Source organism: Brassica napus, chromosome A4, assembly GCF_020379485.1.
Source record: "Brassica napus cultivar Da-Ae chromosome A4, Da-Ae, whole genome shotgun sequence".
Lineage (NCBI taxonomy): Eukaryota > Viridiplantae > Streptophyta > Magnoliopsida > Brassicales > Brassicaceae > Brassica > Brassica napus.
The window spans coordinates 21,182,189-21,200,024 of record NC_063437.1 but is presented as its reverse complement, the minus strand read 5'-3'; the positions used below and the strand labels follow the sequence as shown (position 1 = coordinate 21,200,024).

Below are 17,836 nucleotides of genomic sequence, written 5' to 3'. Positions count from 1 at the left end.
TTGGAACCTTTGTTGTCTCCGTTTCTCTAGGGAATAGCAATTTTATAGTGGTTAGTCCAATGATTTAGGGAGTATTTGCAGTTTTGCTAAATTAATGGATAAAAAATTAGAACGATGTCCATGTACCATAAAAGAAGTTTATCATACATTAATACAAATGTATAATGTGGTTTTAAATTTTAAAACAAATTTAAAGATTATAGGCTTCATATATAGAGCATTTACCGAAAACTCACTATTTTCGTAGGGGGGTACACATAGATTTTGAGAAAAATTCAAAAAATTTGACAATACTGTTTTAATACATATTTGAATCATGTAATAAAATATGATGAAGTTCAAAGAGGTTTGGAACCTTTGTTGTCTCCGTTTCTCTAGGGAATAGCAATTTTATAGTGGTTAGTCCAATGATTTAGGGAGTATTTGCAGTTTTGCTAAATTAATGGATAAAAAATTAGAACGATGTCCATGTACCATGAAAAAAAATTTATCATACATTAATACAAAGGTATAATGTGGTTTTAAATTTTAAAACAAATTTAAAGATTATAGGCTTCATATATAGAGCATTTACCGAAAACTCACTATTTTCGTAGGGGTTAACACATAGATTTTGAGAAAAATTCAAAAAATTTGACAATATTGTTTTAATGCATAGTTGAATTATGTAATAACATATGATAAAGTTCAAAGAGGTTTTGAACCTTTGTTGTCTGTTTCTCTAGGGAATAGCAATTTTATAGTGTTAGTCCAATGATTTAGGAAGTATTTACAGTTTTGCTAAATTAATGGATAAAAAATTAGAACGATGTCCATGTACAATGAAAAGAAGTTTATCATACATTAATACAAAGTTATAATGTTGTTTTAAAGTTTAAAACAAATTTAAAGATTATAGGCTTCATATATAGAACATTTACCGAAAACTCACTATTTTCGTAGGTACACATAGATTTTGAGAAAAAATCAAAAAAATTGACAATACTGTTTTAATACATATATGAATCATTTAATAATATATGATGAAGTTCAAAGAGGTTTGGAACCTTTGTTGTCTCTGTTTCTCTAGGGAATAGCAATTTTATAGTGGTTAGTCCAATGATTTAGAGAGTATTTGCACTTTTGCTAAATTAATGGATAAAAAATTAGAACGATGTCCATGTACCATGAAAAGAAGTTTATCATAAATTAATACAAATGTATAATAGGCTTCATATATAGAGCATTTACCGAAAACTCACTATTTTCATAGGGGGGTACACATAGATTTTGAGAAAAATTCAAAAAATTTGACAATACTGTTTTAATACATATTTTAATCATGTAATAAAATAAGATGAAGTTCAAAGAGGTTTGGAACCTTTGTTGTCTCCGTTTCTCTAAGGAATAGCAATTTTATAGTCGTTAGTCCAATGATTTAGGGAGTATTTGCAGTTTTTCTAAATTAATGGATAAAAAATTAGAACGATGTCCATGTACCATGAAATGAAGTTTATCATACATTAATACAAAAGTATAATGTGGTTTTAAATTTTTTAAAAAATTTAAAGATTATAGGCTTCATATATAGAGCATTTACCGAAAACTCACTATTTTCGTAGGGGGGTACACATAGATTTTGAGAAAAATTCAAAAAATTTGACAATACTGTTTTAATGCATAGTTGAATCATGTAATAACATATGATAAATTTCAAAGAGGTTTGGAACCTTTGTTGTCTCCGTTTCTCTAGGGAATAGCAATTTTATAGTGGTTAGTCCAATGATTTAGGGAGTATTTGCAGTTTTGCTAAATTAATTGATAAAAAAATAGAACGATGTCCACGTACAATGAAAAGTAGTTTATCATACGTTAATACAAAGTTATAATGTGGTTTTAAATTTTAAAAAAAAATTAAAGATTATAGGCTTCATATATAGAGCATTTACCGAAAACTCACTATTTTCGTAGGGGGGTACACATAGATTTTGAGAAAAATTCAAAAAATTTGACAATACTGTTTTAATGCATAGTTGAATCATGTAATAACATATGATAAATTTCAAAGAGGTTTGGAACCTTTGTTGTCTCCGTTTCTCTAGGGAATAGCAATTTTATAGTGGTTAGTCCAATGATTTAGGGAGTATTTGCAGTTTTGCTAAATTAATTGATAAAAATTAGAACGATGTCCATGTACCATGAAAAGAAGTTTATCATAAATTAATACAAAGGTATAATGTGGTTTTAAATTTTAAAACGAATTAAAAGATTATAGGCTTCATATATAGAGCATTTACCGAAAACACATTATTTTCGTAGGGGGGGGTACATATAGATTTTGAGAAAAAATCAAAAAATTTGACAATACTGTTTTAATGCATAGTTGAATCATGTAATAACATATGATGAAGTTCAAAGAGGTTTGGAACCTTTGTTGTCTCCGTTTCTCTAGGGAATATCAATTTTATAGTGGTTAGTCCAATGATATAGGGAGTATTTGTAGTTTTGCTAAATTAATGGATAAAAAATTAGAACGATGTCCATGTACCATGAAAAAATGTTTATCATACATTAATAGAAAGGTATAATGTGGTTTTAAATTTTAAAACAAATTTAAAGATTATAGGCTTCATATATAGAGCATTTACCGAACACTCACTATTTTCGTAGGGGTTACCTCTACAAAAATATTGAGTTTTTCTGTAAATGTTTATATACTTAAGCCTATGTTTTGTAGTGTTGTTTTAAAATTTCTAAATACATTCGACATTTGCATTAATGTATATTAAATTATATTTCATGGTACATGGTATTGTTTTAATTTTTATCAATTAGTTTAGTGAAACTTCATAATATTCTCTAAATTGGTGGACTAGCCACTATAAATCGATATTCTCTAGAGAAACGGAGACAAGAAAGGGTTCAAACTTCTTTGACCTTCATCATATGTTAGTGCATGATGCAGCTATGCATTAAAAGAGTATTTTCATATTTTTGAATATTTCTCAAAATCTATGAGCTATCCCTACGAAAATATTGAGTTTTCGGGTAATGCTCTATTTACTGAAGTCTATGATCTTTAGTGTTGTTTTAAAATTTCTAAACATATTCTGCATTTGTATTAATGTATATTAAACTCTCTTTCATGGTACATGAGAATCGTTTTAATTTTCTATCAATTAATTTAATATAACTTTATAATACTCCCTAAACTGGTGGACTAACATACTCCCTCCGTTTCAAAAAAATCTATATTTTAGAAAACAATTTTTTTTCTCAAAAAGATATATGTTTTACATTTTCAATGCATAAATTAATTGCAAATTATAAACTTCAAAAATATAATGGTATTTATAAAGATTTTATTGGTTAAAAGTTGTAGGGAATAGTTGATAACAGAAAATAATGCATTGATAACTAAAATCTGATATGTTTTGCTTAATAAGTGTGAAAAACCTAAAATATACTTCTTTCTGAAACGCAGGAAATACAATTTAATTTAATATGAATACTTATAAAATAGCTTAAAGAGAGTACTAGAAACTAAACAGAATCAATGATAATATGTCAAATAAAAAAAATGTATCACTGAAGTTGAATTCTAAAACAATTATTTATCATTATACATATTATTAAATAAAAAACTTACAAAATATTCGTGTGGTATTGTATGATGTAAACAATTGTCAAACATAAATCAAATAAAAAATGTATCGCTGAAGTTGAATTCTCTAACAATTATTTATCATTATGCATATTATTAAAGAAAAACTTGCAAATATTCTTGGTATTGGTATGATGTAAACAGAATTGTCAAACATACAGTTTCATACAATGGTGTTGTCAAAAAAAAAAAAGTTTCATACGATACAAAGGTTCATTATGTTACAAGTGTAGTTTAATGTGATACAATTAAATTCGTTATATTGAAACTCTAATAAAAGAAAACAGATAAAATCATAAAATTGTTGGTTTGTATTACTAGAGCTTAACCCGTATGTCTGTGTGGATTTGATTTTTGCTTTTTTTGTTTTATAAATTTTTTAGTGATATTTTTAAACATATAGATTATTTAGATATTTTTAGGTCCCTACAAACTTACCCGGACTGGAAGAATCCAACTCGAATCCGGTCCAAAAATTTATAAGATCCGAACATAGTTTAATTTTAAAAGCCAAAAACGCGATACTCGTAAAACCCAATCTGTATCTGAACGTATAATTGAATGCCCATGTCTAGCTGGTTATGTAAGTAAATAAAAACAATTTTGTTAACCGGTTTGAACTTTTGTCTCTAATGGAACAATTTCGTTTAAGCACGTGAAATTATTATGGTTAATATGTAAAACAAATGACATCAAAATACTATGATAAGTACAATTAATGAAATAGTTTGGAAAAATGAAAGAAAAATGTAAAAGATGTAATAAACCACTTAAATGAAAACAATAAATGAACCGGTTAGAATTAGTTAAAAAAAGAATAAAAATTTGTAAAAACCCATTTAAAATAGAAAAGTATATTATTATGTAATTCAGTGTTAGTAGAATATATTACTAATTAAATCAATATTAAAAATGAGAAATTGTTTGAAATAATTGGATATTATTTTTCAAAAAAAATATTTAATCAAAAATATCATAACATTGTGATTTAGTGTTTAATATTTATAAATAATTTGTTGTCCATAATAAACTTGAATTATATCATTTAAAGGTAAATTTGAAAATGATATCAAAATTGAGTTAAAATTATAATTTCCTTAAAAAAAATATTTGAACCAAATATAAATATGAGTATTCAACTGAAAAGACTAATCTTATATATTAAAACAGAAGTCACAACCTTAATTCATGTGTGATTTTTTTTAAAAATGGACCTAATGGACCTATTCATAGAAATTCATACTATATTTTAATTCAGACTAATAATAAATATAATTTTTAAAATATTTTGATCATAGTATCTTTTGATATCTTTTCATTTTAAATATAAATATATTTAATTTAAAATTCTAACAAATCTGTTTAAAAAGATTTTTAAAAGATCTTCATTTTCGAAATTATATTTAAATATTTTCACTAATTTCGAAATTAGTTTAAAATATTATTATACATTAATATATTCAGTTATATAAAATGAAAAATAAAAAATCTATAATATTTTAGTTATTATATAATCATAATCAATCATATTAAATTAAAATTATTATATTGAGCTAAATATAATAAAATTGTATTAAATTTATATATTTATATATTTTATTTTTGTAATTATAAAATATTATGTTCAAAAATAAAATCTAATATGTTGGTAAGATGGGTTAACATTATCAAACTATATAATACATGTATAAAAATTAACATGTATTTCTTTAAAGTTAATAATATAAAATCTTTGTAACTACTTTAATCATAATATATTTTCATTTTAAATATAATATATATTTATATATTATATTTTAAAAATTCTAATAAATCTGTGTAATATTTAAACAATAACTTAATGTATTTTAAGTTATCGTTTAGAAATGAAAATAAATAAATTATAACCTATTTTGTCTATTTTTATAGTCATGATCATGTTAAAATATAATTATTATACTAAAATAAGTATGATAAAATTATATTCAATTGATAAATTTGTAAATTTTATTTTCATAAATATAAACTATTTATATAAAATATAATATGATGATAGAACGACTTAAAATTAACAAACTATATAATACATGTCTAAAAATTAGCATATCTTACACTTTTATATATATAATAATAAATTATCTAAAATGAATAAGCATAAAAATATTGGTAAAAAGAAATCCAGTTTTGAAATACGGGTCAGAATTTAGCATAAATTAAATACAAAATATTTTTTAAATATATTTTCTCATGAATATATTAATTTGCTTAATAACTAAATGCAAATACAATAAGATAAATATATAATAAGAAGTGGCAAATACATAAGGTTTAAACAACTAATTAATTATAACATGTAAATTATAAAATTATTGTATTTGAAATAGTTATATAAATATTTAAGTATATGATTAATATTAAAAATATATACCACTTATGTTCTAAAACAATAATTTATGTATAGAAAAGTGAAAACAAACACCCGTGCGGTTGCACGGGTCAAAATCTAGTTAGTGTTATTGTAGAATCGAATTAGGGAAAGGTAAGAAAAGGTCCATATTGATTTTCCATCACATTACATAATACATATGATCAAAACCTCTCTTGATCGTATAATCGACCAATAAATCAGTTACACACAAATGAATTTTTACTCAGTGATAATCTTTTATTTAATTAAAATCATTAACAATTATCAAAAATACAAATAAGAAGATTGATCCATCAAATAACTACCATCCGAATATAACTGATCCACCGTGAAGCCCAACTCGGGCACAACGAAGCTAGACTCCCCTTCCTCCACGTGTCCCACACTCTTCTGCTCCGGCGACGAGTAATCCGAAACAGACGGCTCCGGCGAGCGACGGCGAGGCCTGATCCTAACCGGCTCGTACTCGCAACTCCCGATCAAATGCGGAAAGTTCAGCTTCGCTTTCGATCCCTTGAGCTGAAACGCCGCTCGATCGTAAGCCACCGCCGCGTCCTCCGGCGTCTCGTAGGTCCCGAGCCAAACTCTAGCTCCGTTCTTCTTCGGATCCCTTATCTCCGCCGCGAACTTCCCCCACGGCCTCCTCCTCACTCCCCTGTACTGCATTCCCTTCTGCCTCGCCGGGGCTCGCGATCCGCTCGCCGCAGTCGCCGTCGGTTGTTTCACTTCCTCCGCAACCACCGGGGGAGGGACGGCGGGGGTCCAGCCGGAGCTGAAGGCGTCGCGGAGAGTGTTGTAGATCGCCATGTCCTGCGAGTCGTCGACGCTTAACGGCAGATCGCTCCAGCTGTCGTTTAAGATGACGTTGCTGAAGCTCGGGTTCCGGTAGAAAACGGGCGGGTTAACGCCGTTAGTAACGGAATCAGCTGAGCTTGTTAAGTCGCTGTAATCAGAACCTGACATTTGCTGATTTGATGATTTTAGTCTTAATCTCTTAATTAATGGACTTGTGAGTGCTTCTGAATCAGAGAGAGAAGGTTTTAGAGAGTGAAAGCTGCTGAGGAATGAAGTGGAAAGCACACTTGCGGAGAAGATTTATAAAGGTACGGATCTATGAGAGCTTGAGAAGGTCCATGGAAGGTTCTTAGAGTTTTGATACGACGTCGTACCTTTGGGATATAGAGAGAGGTTTAAGCTCTCGGAAGCTTCGTTTTTTCCCCTCGTTGTTTAAAATAGAACGTGACAAAATTTTTAGTTATTGATTTTGTTTTTTTTTTTTTTTTGATAAAGTATTGATTTTGTTTTGACTTTTAGTCTTTGTCTTTTTCAACACTTTTCTTTTCTTTTTGTATTAATAATCATTTTTATAACGATCATCTTGCTCGTGGATTTTTGTTTCTTTGTTTAATACTCGTGTTCATTGATTACTAGGATCCCGAATTGTAACAAAACGATAAACTATAACACATATTCGAAAATGGTAAGAAATTGGTTTTGTGTAAAAGTGTTATTTCTCTTTCTATCATTTATCTTTTTTGGCAAAATTTTATCCTTTATCTTTTTCCTTCTAGAATCGTTCTACTTCTGTAATTATTAAATAAAAACTAAAAATTAAATTCATGAATATCTTGGAATGTAAATGAAACAGTGGTTTGCTTCTTTTTTTTTTTTTTTTTTGGACAACGAAACAGTGGTTTGCTTGAAATGTAAACTAAATAGTAATTTTTAGTCGATCATCTTTTTAACTTGTCAATATCAAATCTTAACCTTTTGAATATTCAACATTACATATTAGAAAAAAAGGTTATGCATATATTAGAAATACTTACAACGCGCAACACAATAGTGGAAGTCAACAAAAGTAATAGAAACTAACTAAGATTCGTTAAAACAAAGACGGGTCTATTCAAGATTTTCTCAGGTATGGAATTTATTTTGTAATTAATTATCTGAAGGAATAAAGCATAAGCTCCCTGGGTTTTAAAATTAATCATTTCCCAGAGAAAAACTATTAAGAACAACACAATTTTCACGTGCAACAAACGTTGTAGAATACTAATATTAATTCTGACATGGAAAGGGGATGTCGTAATCGTAGGTCAAAGACACGGTTTGGCAAGTGTGACTTGTGTTTTACTCACTCTATTCGTTGTACCATCCCTATACAAACAAAAGAAAAGCATTTAAATAACTTCTACTTGAGTATTCTTTAGTGTTTTACCTAATAAAAAACAGTTAAAAACGTTGGTTGGAAGCTGACATGATAGATTCTGTTATCTAAATTATGATTCCAGGATGGGCCAAAGGCCCATCAATTGATACCCCTCAAGAAAAGCCCGTTAAAATTTCTGTTCAATCAAGATCAAGGAGAGTAGAATGGGACCAACGTTTAACGCAACAACTTGGAGTCTTATAGACAATTTGGAGTCTTATGAGTTACGAGGCAAGACAACAGTTCACTCCACATGGCTGCTCGGGACAGGAGAGGGACACACCATAAAAACAAAACAAAACAATCTATTAATATGTGTGGAAATATGTTTAGAATTGAGTCCTTTCGATACAAAACTTGATAAAAAGAACATAGTTGAATAAACTCTGTGACTATTTACGTACTATTTCAGTTTTTGGGATTTAAACTACTATAGCATAATGGATTGTTTTAATGGTTATTGAAGGTTTTTCCACATATTATAGAGCAAACTTTATTGAAGTGGCATCTTACAAAATAAATTTAACCAAAGATTTTAAAATATATATATATATATATATGAATAACTTTTATCTTGTAGACAAAATCGTGACTGAAGTCCGTTGTGATGCGGAAAAGCAATTCAGTTGTTAAAAAACGCAAAATAAAATCATTCTAGTATTAGTGTATTTGCAAATTCTAACTTAGTTTATATGTGGAATTCATCATTAATTTCTGTTAAAATTGCATTTATCAAATCATATTTTTGATGGTTTAGACATATTTTTCAAAAATTTATTTTGTTTTTATATTCTATCAACTTCTCTATTATTATCTGATAGATTCTAATAAAATAAATAAATAAAAAGTATCAGACGAGAAAAAAGATCATTAGTGATTAGTTTTAGATCATAGAATAGCTTTTGCTTTTGGACCACCAAAACATCCATGGCAGTGACATAACAAGCTATTTGGGTCAAAAGAAAAAGGGACTCAGACAAACGCATCAGTAGTAGTACCAAAGGAAATGATTCCAGACTTGGAGCTTTCCATATCCTTACAAAAGTTTTTGGTTTACATGGAAGAAAGATTAAAGGAGGGACCATGTCCACTCTTGATCCATTGAAGCCTTGAGACGTTGTTACATATATAAGAAGACTAAATTGCTAATTAAGTGACCAAACACAAAACAACAAAGCTTCAGAAAAACTCAAAATCTAGAAATTTACCACCAGCTTTTGTATCTCCTCCTGCTCCGGATGCTGCTGATACTGGTGGTGGTCCAATCATTCTCTTGCTGTTACTACCAAACCCAACGGGATCAATCGGTCCATACTTCGGAGGCGGTTCAACCTCCATCTGCCTCGGCACTTCAGGAGGAGTACCACACCTTATCAACGCCCAGTTCACTCCTTCAAAAAACGGATGCTGCTTAATCTCCGTCGCTCCTCTCTTCGTCCCCAACCTATTCTTCGGATCTTTCACCAGCAAAGCCTGAACCAAGTCCCTCCCCGCGTAGCTAGTCGCCGGCGACTCAGGGAACTGCAACTGCTCTCCCACCACATTAAACAGAGTAGCTCTGTTTCCCGATCCTTTAAACGGCGTCTTCCCATAAAGAAGCTCATGAACAAAGATCCCAAAAGTCCACCAGTCAACCGCGCTTCCATGTCCTTCTCCCTTGATGATCTCCGGAGCTAAGTACTCGTGCGTTCCGACAAAGGACATGGACCTCGTGTTAGGCTCGGCCACCAGCTCAGGGAGGGAGCCTGAGTGTGGTCTGAAGACATCCGTCTGAGTTTTACTACGCGTCTTGTTGTTCTTTTTGCTTTTGTTAGAGAAGATGCTCCGCGGTGAGAAGCATGATGTGGTGGGCTCCATCATGCAAGATGGTTGGACGCAGAAGGCGCCGCGTTTGGATGGATCAGAGTCGAATGTTTTGATCAGGGTTGGGGAAACTGCGCATCTCAGGGAGAGGTCGAAGTCTGAAAGCATTATGTGACCGTCGTCTCGGACCAGAACGTTCTCGGGTTTTAAGTCTCTGTAGACAACACCGAGCATGTGGAGATACTCGAGTGCTAGCAACACCTCTGCAGCGTAAAATCTGCCAAAGATACAACAATGTGAAATATATAAGAAAGTGAGATCAGTCTTCACTAGAGTTGGGCTAAATATCCGGTTCTTCGGATCCGAACAGTACTTAACTCAAAAAACTAGTACCGAATCTGAATCGAAAATATAAAATCTGAATCGAAAATATAAAATACCCGAACAGATCCGAAATTTTAATATCCGAAGAACCCGAACCGAATGCAATCCGAACAATATATCCAAAAATATCGAACCACAGTTATGAAATTAAATATATTACCTATTTTAGATTTAAAATCTATAAAATACATTAAAACATCTAAAAAATGATTCAAATGTAGCCACAAGTAATTATATAAAAAATAGCCAAAAGTAGAAATATCCAAAATACATACCTCTTTTCAATCCAAATATTAAAATCGAACCAAGTTTCATGTTAATTTTAGGTATTTAATCTTACATTATTCAACTTAATATGTTGTATATTATTTTAATTTTTAGATTTTGAGAATTAAAGGTATATTTTAATTTTTGAAAATTTTACCTAATTTAGATGGGTATCGAACCGAATCGGCAAGGATCCAAACCAAACCCAAACTTAAATTTTTAAATATTCAAACGAGGCTTAAAATCTCTATTTCTGAAAACCCGAAATCCGAATAAACCCGAACCAAGCCCAAACGCCCAGAATGAAACTAAGCTTTTGAGAACACTGAAACCAACATACCTCGCAGCATACTCAGAGAAATGCTTCCCAGGCTGACGCTGCCTCAAAGCATGCAGATCACCACCAGGACAGTACTCCATCACCAAACACGAGAACCTATCCGTCTCGAAATGAGCATACAACGTCGGCAAAAACGGATGATCCAACAGCTGCAGAATCTCCCTCTCGGTTTGAGCCCTACTCAGCTTCTTCCTATCCTCAAGAGAAGCTTTATCCATCACTTTAACCGCAAAAACACACCGAGTCCCGCTCAACTCCGCTAGATACACGCTCCCTATGTCCCCGCACCCTAACCGCCTCAGCAGCTTGAAGTGACTCATCCCTAGAACCCCGTCTCGTGCCCGTACAGCCGTTATTGCATTCCACCTCGGATCATTCCCTTTGTGCGGCTTGTTGAGACTTCCCGTGAAGCTGCTCCAGCTGCTCTCTTCACTGAGCCCGCTACTGTCGCTTGCACTCGTCTTGGCGCTTTCGAACATGTAGCTCTTGTCCATGCTGAACACTACATCGCTCCTCTGAGTAGAGGAAGAGCTGTTGGCGATGCTCATGGCTCTGGCGCTGCTGTTGTGTGGACTAGAATCCCAAACGCATTCCTTGTCTGAGTGATCTGTGTTCTGCGACGCACGAGGCATAGAGAATGGAGACGGTGACGTGGCAGTTGTGATGAGATCCATGTCGTCTGGCTCTGGAGGGTGGCTAACGCCACGGAAGGAGCTGGAACCAGGTTCCTCAGACATATCATCATCAGCAGCAGCAACGATCTCTTCAATCTCCAGGAGAGGATAGTTTGTTGACCTTACCACAGGCTCAAACTCTTGAAAGTCGTTATGGTTACCACCAAACTCTTCTCTGTGCACGTTGAGTACTAAGCCGAGTTCTCTCCCTAGTGTTGTTGTAGTTGGATTGATCGGTCTTCCTCCTGTGTTGTTGTACTCAAAATGCATAGAAGCATCTCTACTTTCAAAGTTTGGGTGTTGTCTTCTTGAGAAAGGACCTTTACTAGGAAGTCTCTTAAGCTCAGAAACTCTTTCCATATCCAGCGTTCATGCGATTTTTATACCTTTAAAAAAGACCAAAAATGTTAACTAAATTAATCTTTGAGATCTATCAACATAAACATTAGAAAGATACAAAAAAAATCTCTACTAGGACTATGTTCTGAATATTGTCAGAGAAATATATATAACTAAGCGCACACACACAAGTAACACGTGATCTAGTAACAACCCTCAGGACTAGTTCTGTTTCAAGACAAAGAAGTAAGGACACAAAAGTGAACACGTGATCTGGTAATAACAAAGAAGTGAACACGAGTGTGTTTGTGTATGTGTTTCGATCTGTAATTTTCAGAAACCTTGTGACGAGAATCTAAATTAAAAAAAGAAAGTAAGAGTGGTGAAGAGATTTTAGAATCGTTACCAACCGGAAACAAGACACGAAGATCGCCGAGAATCGTGAGATCGAGTACAATGCAGCCGTAGCCGGGAGAGATTTATCACCGGGAAATTGATTTGAAGCAGAGAGAGAGAGAGAATGAAAGAAGAAGAAAGCCACCTCAAGCTCGAGAATTGAGGGGTCGGAAGCTGTTAAAGTCTCTTGCTTTATTATGTGTGGGCGCTATCTATCTTAGCTAGCTAGCTTGCTGCTGCTACTGACGACGGTAACGGAGAAATATTAATTTTTTTTTAATTAAAGAAAAAGAAAAGGAGAGTGAGAGCGGGGCCCAGTCATTAAAGTGGGACCGACATGTGTTCCTTCTTCAACCTACAATTTGGTTTTAGACGTTTCTTTTGTTCTGGTTTTTTTGATCAGAGTGTTTTTCTATGGTTTAAATCACAAGTCTATATGTTAATTATTGGGATTTTCAGCTAATATCACTTGTTTTTCTTCACTAATATTTTGAATAAAACAGTTTTAAATACATTAGAGAATCTTGATCATTACTAGTTTACTACAATGAAACATATATTTAGTACTTGTTCAGAGGTATATAGTATACACAAATTTTACTTTCTCAGACGTATGAAACAATTCCTTTTGTTGTGTAATAAAATAAAGAAGGAAAATTGAATAGTGCAGAAAAAAAGAATCCTTGTGGACAAATCTGCTAGGTTTTAGTTCTCAACAAAAAATTTGGTAAGTTCCTTTTCCTTATTCAACCTACAATTTGGTTGGAGACGTTTATTTTGTTATGGTTTGATCAGGAGTTTTGTTTTTTTTGGTGAGAGATTCCCTTTTTACTATGGTTAACTCTAGATATAATTATAACTCTAGGTTTTTCCAACTATAATCACTTGGTTTAGTTTCACTAATCTGGGAAGAAAACACTTTTTATACATACAAAATATTGATCATTACTACAATCAAACATATAGTGGGAGTTTGTTCGAACAAAGGGTAATATAGCATTTGTGAATAGTACAAACACACATTTTACTTTGTGAGAGGTATGAAACTATTCCTTATGTTGTGTAATAAAAATATAGAAAAAAAATTCAATAGTGAAAGAAAGAGGCAAAGCATCAAACCCTTGTGGATTTGGTGAAAACGCTTTATTGACCCACCATCGCATTATGATTGCCTTTTTCTTATTTTTCTCACCATTTCCCATCACTTTCCCCTTTTCTTTTTTCTTTTCTTTTCTGCCCTATGTAAAATATTTGTCTTTATTTGAATCTTTTTACGAACATTTGTTCATAGAATTTTGAATGGTGACCTAGAAGAACAATCCAAGAGAAAAAAATGGAGTAAGTGCAACACAGAATGTGATCAACAAATATAGTTATTAACTCTAGAGTAATGAGACAGTTTTCTTTTTTTGAACTAAGAGTGATGAGATAGTTATGATAAGTAAACATGGAAGCTATAACTTTTAGAATTAGTGAGAATTAAAGTTGGAAATTTCGCATGAGATAAATAATATTGAAATCCAAACTAAAATTTAATAAAAAGATTTCATTAATCATATCTCTTCAAGTCCATTAAATTGTAGCTGAATCTACTATCTTAGTGCAGGTGGTGGCCATATTAGTAGTGTGTTGTTTATAATAATGGAACAGTTGTTGAGTTTCAATAGACATATTTGAAAGCAATGATTAGTGGACATTGTTTTGTGAGTTAAACAAAAAGAATAGTATAGTATTACTGTCTTAATCTCAGCAAATAATAATAGTATATAGTTAATTTTTTAAACACCTCGACGCTCTAATCATGTCTGCAAAGTAATAAAAGCTGCGACGATAACTATATAACAAATCGCAAAAATAATTAACACTGCTAATAACGTATTAATTGTTTTTTATTATATCATATAATCTGGAAAGCTTAGAGAAAGAACAAAAGTTATAACCAAACAGAGATAGTTGTCGGCTAGAGACGTCAGAGACGAAACTAACCTTCAAAGTGAGACGTTGAAAGGCTATTAGAAGTGTAAGACAATGTTTTGTCGGAGGGTAAAATCGATAATACGAATCAGATAGGTTGCGCGTGGATTGAGGAGATCTATGTCTGGTTCAGTTCTATCTTTACCTCTCTAACCAAACGCTCCAAAACACATGCCGTGTCGCGTCCTTTTATTTACTTTTTTTTTTTTTGTAATCGTTAGGACAAATTTCAATGTCCTTCGAATATGTAATAGGATCAAATGTTGTATTTCTGTCTGGAAATCGTGTATCTGAAACTGTTCATATAGTAAAAGTTTCACATGAGTTTATTCGAAATGTGATTAATTATTTGCATAGTTGGGACTTTAAAGAAAAAAGATAGCTGTTGTGAAATTTCGTTCTAACACACCAGTTTAAAAATCATCTATCATTGGCATAACTGATAACTCTATATTAACTCCATTTTATATGAGTAATATTCATTTTATACAAATCGACAGATTAGTTAGCAAAGGAAGAAGCAGCAGAATGAACTAATACATTCGAGTACTTAGTTATGTTAAGTTTGAGATATAAAATATGTGTTTTCCTAAAGACTCATCAATCTTATATACATCTTTTTATAGGTTTCTTGAGCTGATACAATGTGAATATGTTGTTGAAGGTTCTATAAAAAACATGTACGTTAGCTAACTTTCAAGTAAACAAAAAAAAAGTCACACTTGTATGAAATTTAGTGATCGATCTTAGAAACTTTTAGTCTTCAACCATTCCCCAAGAGTCTTTGGTAATGATGTTTTCTTCTAGTTAGTTATGTGAAATTAATGGGTGTGAATGTGTGGTACTATGTTATCTTTATAGGTGGGGCTTGAATCTGAGCCTTCTCGTTTCTTGTAAAGCACTTAGAAGAAAAGAAAGAGGGTTTGAAACTTTGAACTCAAAAGAATAGACTTATCGAAACCATACAAAAGGGGAAAAAACAACACGTTTCTTAAACTGTGGACTCTTCTGATTCCATTCTCATCACGTTGTGTGCTTTATTCTTTACTCACACATCATTATTTCTCATATTCATTTAAGTTGAACAAGCCTAAATAACCTGATGGGTCATTGGTCTAATTGGAATAAGCTTACAAATTGCAAACTTTACCCATTTGTGCAAGCGCAGACATTTTGTCCTGAACTAGTTACACGTAAAAGTAAAATGATTTTAACTAATTAGATCTAAACTACTCAAAAAATATTATCAGATCAGCTAGTTTCACTACGATTTGATATGGGTTCAAGGGTCTAAACTCTGTGCAACAAAGACGGCATCCACAGAGGTTTGATCGAGTATTTTCATTTTATGTACCGGTCTGAGCATTTTCCCGACGAGCTATGTCTTTCTCTATTTCGTTGCTATGTTAACTACGTTTTTTTGAGCTAGAATCTCTTTTTGCATAGACATTGCCTACGCATATGTCATAACAATTTGCAAATATATTTTAAAAGTGAATCTAATGCCAAAAATAAATACAATGTATTGAATCTTATACGCACTGATAATTAAAAAAAATGTACAAGATGGAAGTTGTAATTGAGACGGCAAAAATCAATTCCAATCTAACAATGTTGACAAGAATTCGAGATGGAGGAAGCTTAGCTTCCACATGAAACGGCATGGGTCCTCTACCAGCTTACAACACTAAGAGTAGAGTTTTACATAATTATGTCTATGGTTTTGAACTTTTGAATAGAAGCTGAGATGTTATTGATAATTTAGACATAGCTTCCAATTTGTCCATCATCGTCTCTGTGTCTTGAGTTGGTAAGCCGTGTCTCAGAGAGATTGTCACGGTATTTAAACACATGGCAGTGATTAGGATGTATTCTACCAATTCTTTCTCTTCTTCTTTTCCAGTGTAGTCTATCAACTCAAACTTCTCCAGACTCGAATACAAACATTCGGGATAGTAATGATGGCTCATTGTGCTCCATAAAGCAGAGGCAATAGGGGGTTGATCTCTGAGAAGCAACAATACTACGCTTGTAACAATATATATATTTACATTAAAAACATTTATCCTCTACCATTCATAGCTAAGTCCGACTTCGTATTCAAACTATATTTTATCAAATTAAGAAAATTCTAAATTTGCCATTTAAAAAAAAAACTTAGGGTAGCTTTTTGGTTAACTAAGGTCAGGTGAAGAGATGAATGATTTATCTATTATAACTACTAGTCGAATAGAATTCTCTCTCGGGCCCGAAAATCGAGAAGCCGACAAACATCATCTCTCTCGACGCCGGTGAGGCCTCTGGCCGCCGGCGTCGGGCCCTAAACTCTATCTCCTGCTACTCATCGTCTTCAGATCGCTCACCACCATGTTCTAATCGTTTCCGCCGCTCGTGGCTTCGTTTCAGAGTCTGGGGCTCCGGATCCGTGACCTTCTTGGGGTCTCCCTGCTTCTCCATCATGCCGGTCAGCTTCAGTCACCCCCAAACCTTTAGATCTACGCCTCGACAGTGTCGTCGGCCGTTTCCACCTTCTCTACCACATCTAGTGCCCGGTCGCGGTAATCTATACCCTTGTGTATGTGGGGTTCCACTGTTTTCCAAGGATTCAGTACCGATATCGTGCTACCTGATAAGGTCGAGCCACTCCCGAACTTCTCCCACCAGATCCAGCTTGACAAACGCAGAAGTTGACGGTCCTCTCCGGGATTCCGAGGAGATCCACTGTGCCGCTCTTCCTCTCTGTTTGTTTGTAGGACCCATCTTCTCCGGTGGTCCAAGCTCGCCGCTTGCTGAAGCGCACCATCCCTGGCTAGACGGCCGCGTATCCATCGCCGCCGGAGTTTCCATCCCTGACGTCTGTATCCACTCGTTCCCGTCTCTCAATCAATCGTCTTGGGTTGGGCCAAGGGTGATCACTAATTGGGCCTGGACTGCTAATCTCCCTTATTGTTATAGCCCACAAACCAGTTACACAGAACCAGGAAATACGGTACTGCTTTTGAAGGTACCGACTGTACTGATTTTATTGAAAAATGTGGTTTTGGTATTGACTTGTTTGATAAGGATTTCCGGTGGGTTCACGGGGGCCCTACTTTTGCGTATAATAGCATATTATCTTGTTAAGAAGAGTTTATCGGTGGATTCACCGAGACCGTTTCCATTTCACTCTTGCTCGTCTTTTGAAGAGAGGACTTTTCCACCATACCTTCTTCCCATGGAAGAAGATGTTTTCTTGGCTTCGCTGCCGAGCTTCGGCTTCAGCTTTATCACCGGTTTGTTATCTTGCGTAGCGGTCTGTACGGGGCCAGAAGATGCAACCGAGATTACCATGTGTTGTCTCGCAGGTGAGGGTTGGCCCTCAACGTCACATTATGTGACTAAGTTTCAGCTGTCCGGC

At 33.4% G+C, this 17,836-nt stretch overlaps 2 protein-coding genes across 3 annotated transcripts; both read right to left on the bottom strand.

The window, feature by feature from the left end:
• Positions 1-6,151: 6,151 nt before the first annotated feature.
• On the bottom strand, positions 6,152-7,187 carry LOC106429294 (ethylene-responsive transcription factor 13-like). The gene has a single exon (XM_013870040.3). It carries the CDS (start codon positions 7,011-7,013, stop codon positions 6,315-6,317), a length of 699 nt encoding a protein of 232 aa, XP_013725494.2. The 5' UTR covers positions 7,014-7,187; the 3' UTR covers positions 6,152-6,314.
• A 2,067-nt stretch (positions 7,188-9,254) lies between these two features.
• LOC106429201 (serine/threonine-protein kinase D6PKL1) lies at positions 9,255-12,726 on the bottom strand. Of its 2 annotated transcripts, none has more exons than XM_013869941.3 (3): positions 12,476-12,726; positions 11,057-12,116; positions 9,255-10,342 (listed from the first exon to the last, which is right to left on the bottom strand). In XM_013869941.3, exons 2-3 carry the CDS (start codon positions 12,088-12,090, stop codon positions 9,442-9,444), a joined length of 1,935 nt encoding a protein of 644 aa, XP_013725395.2. In that variant the 5' UTR covers positions 12,091-12,116; positions 12,476-12,726; the 3' UTR covers positions 9,255-9,441. The 2 variants fall into 2 exon arrangements, with proteins under 2 accessions (XP_013725395.2, XP_013725394.2); XM_013869940.3 differs by having other exon boundaries at positions 12,480-12,725.
• Between the last annotated feature and the right edge of the window lie 5,110 nt (positions 12,727-17,836).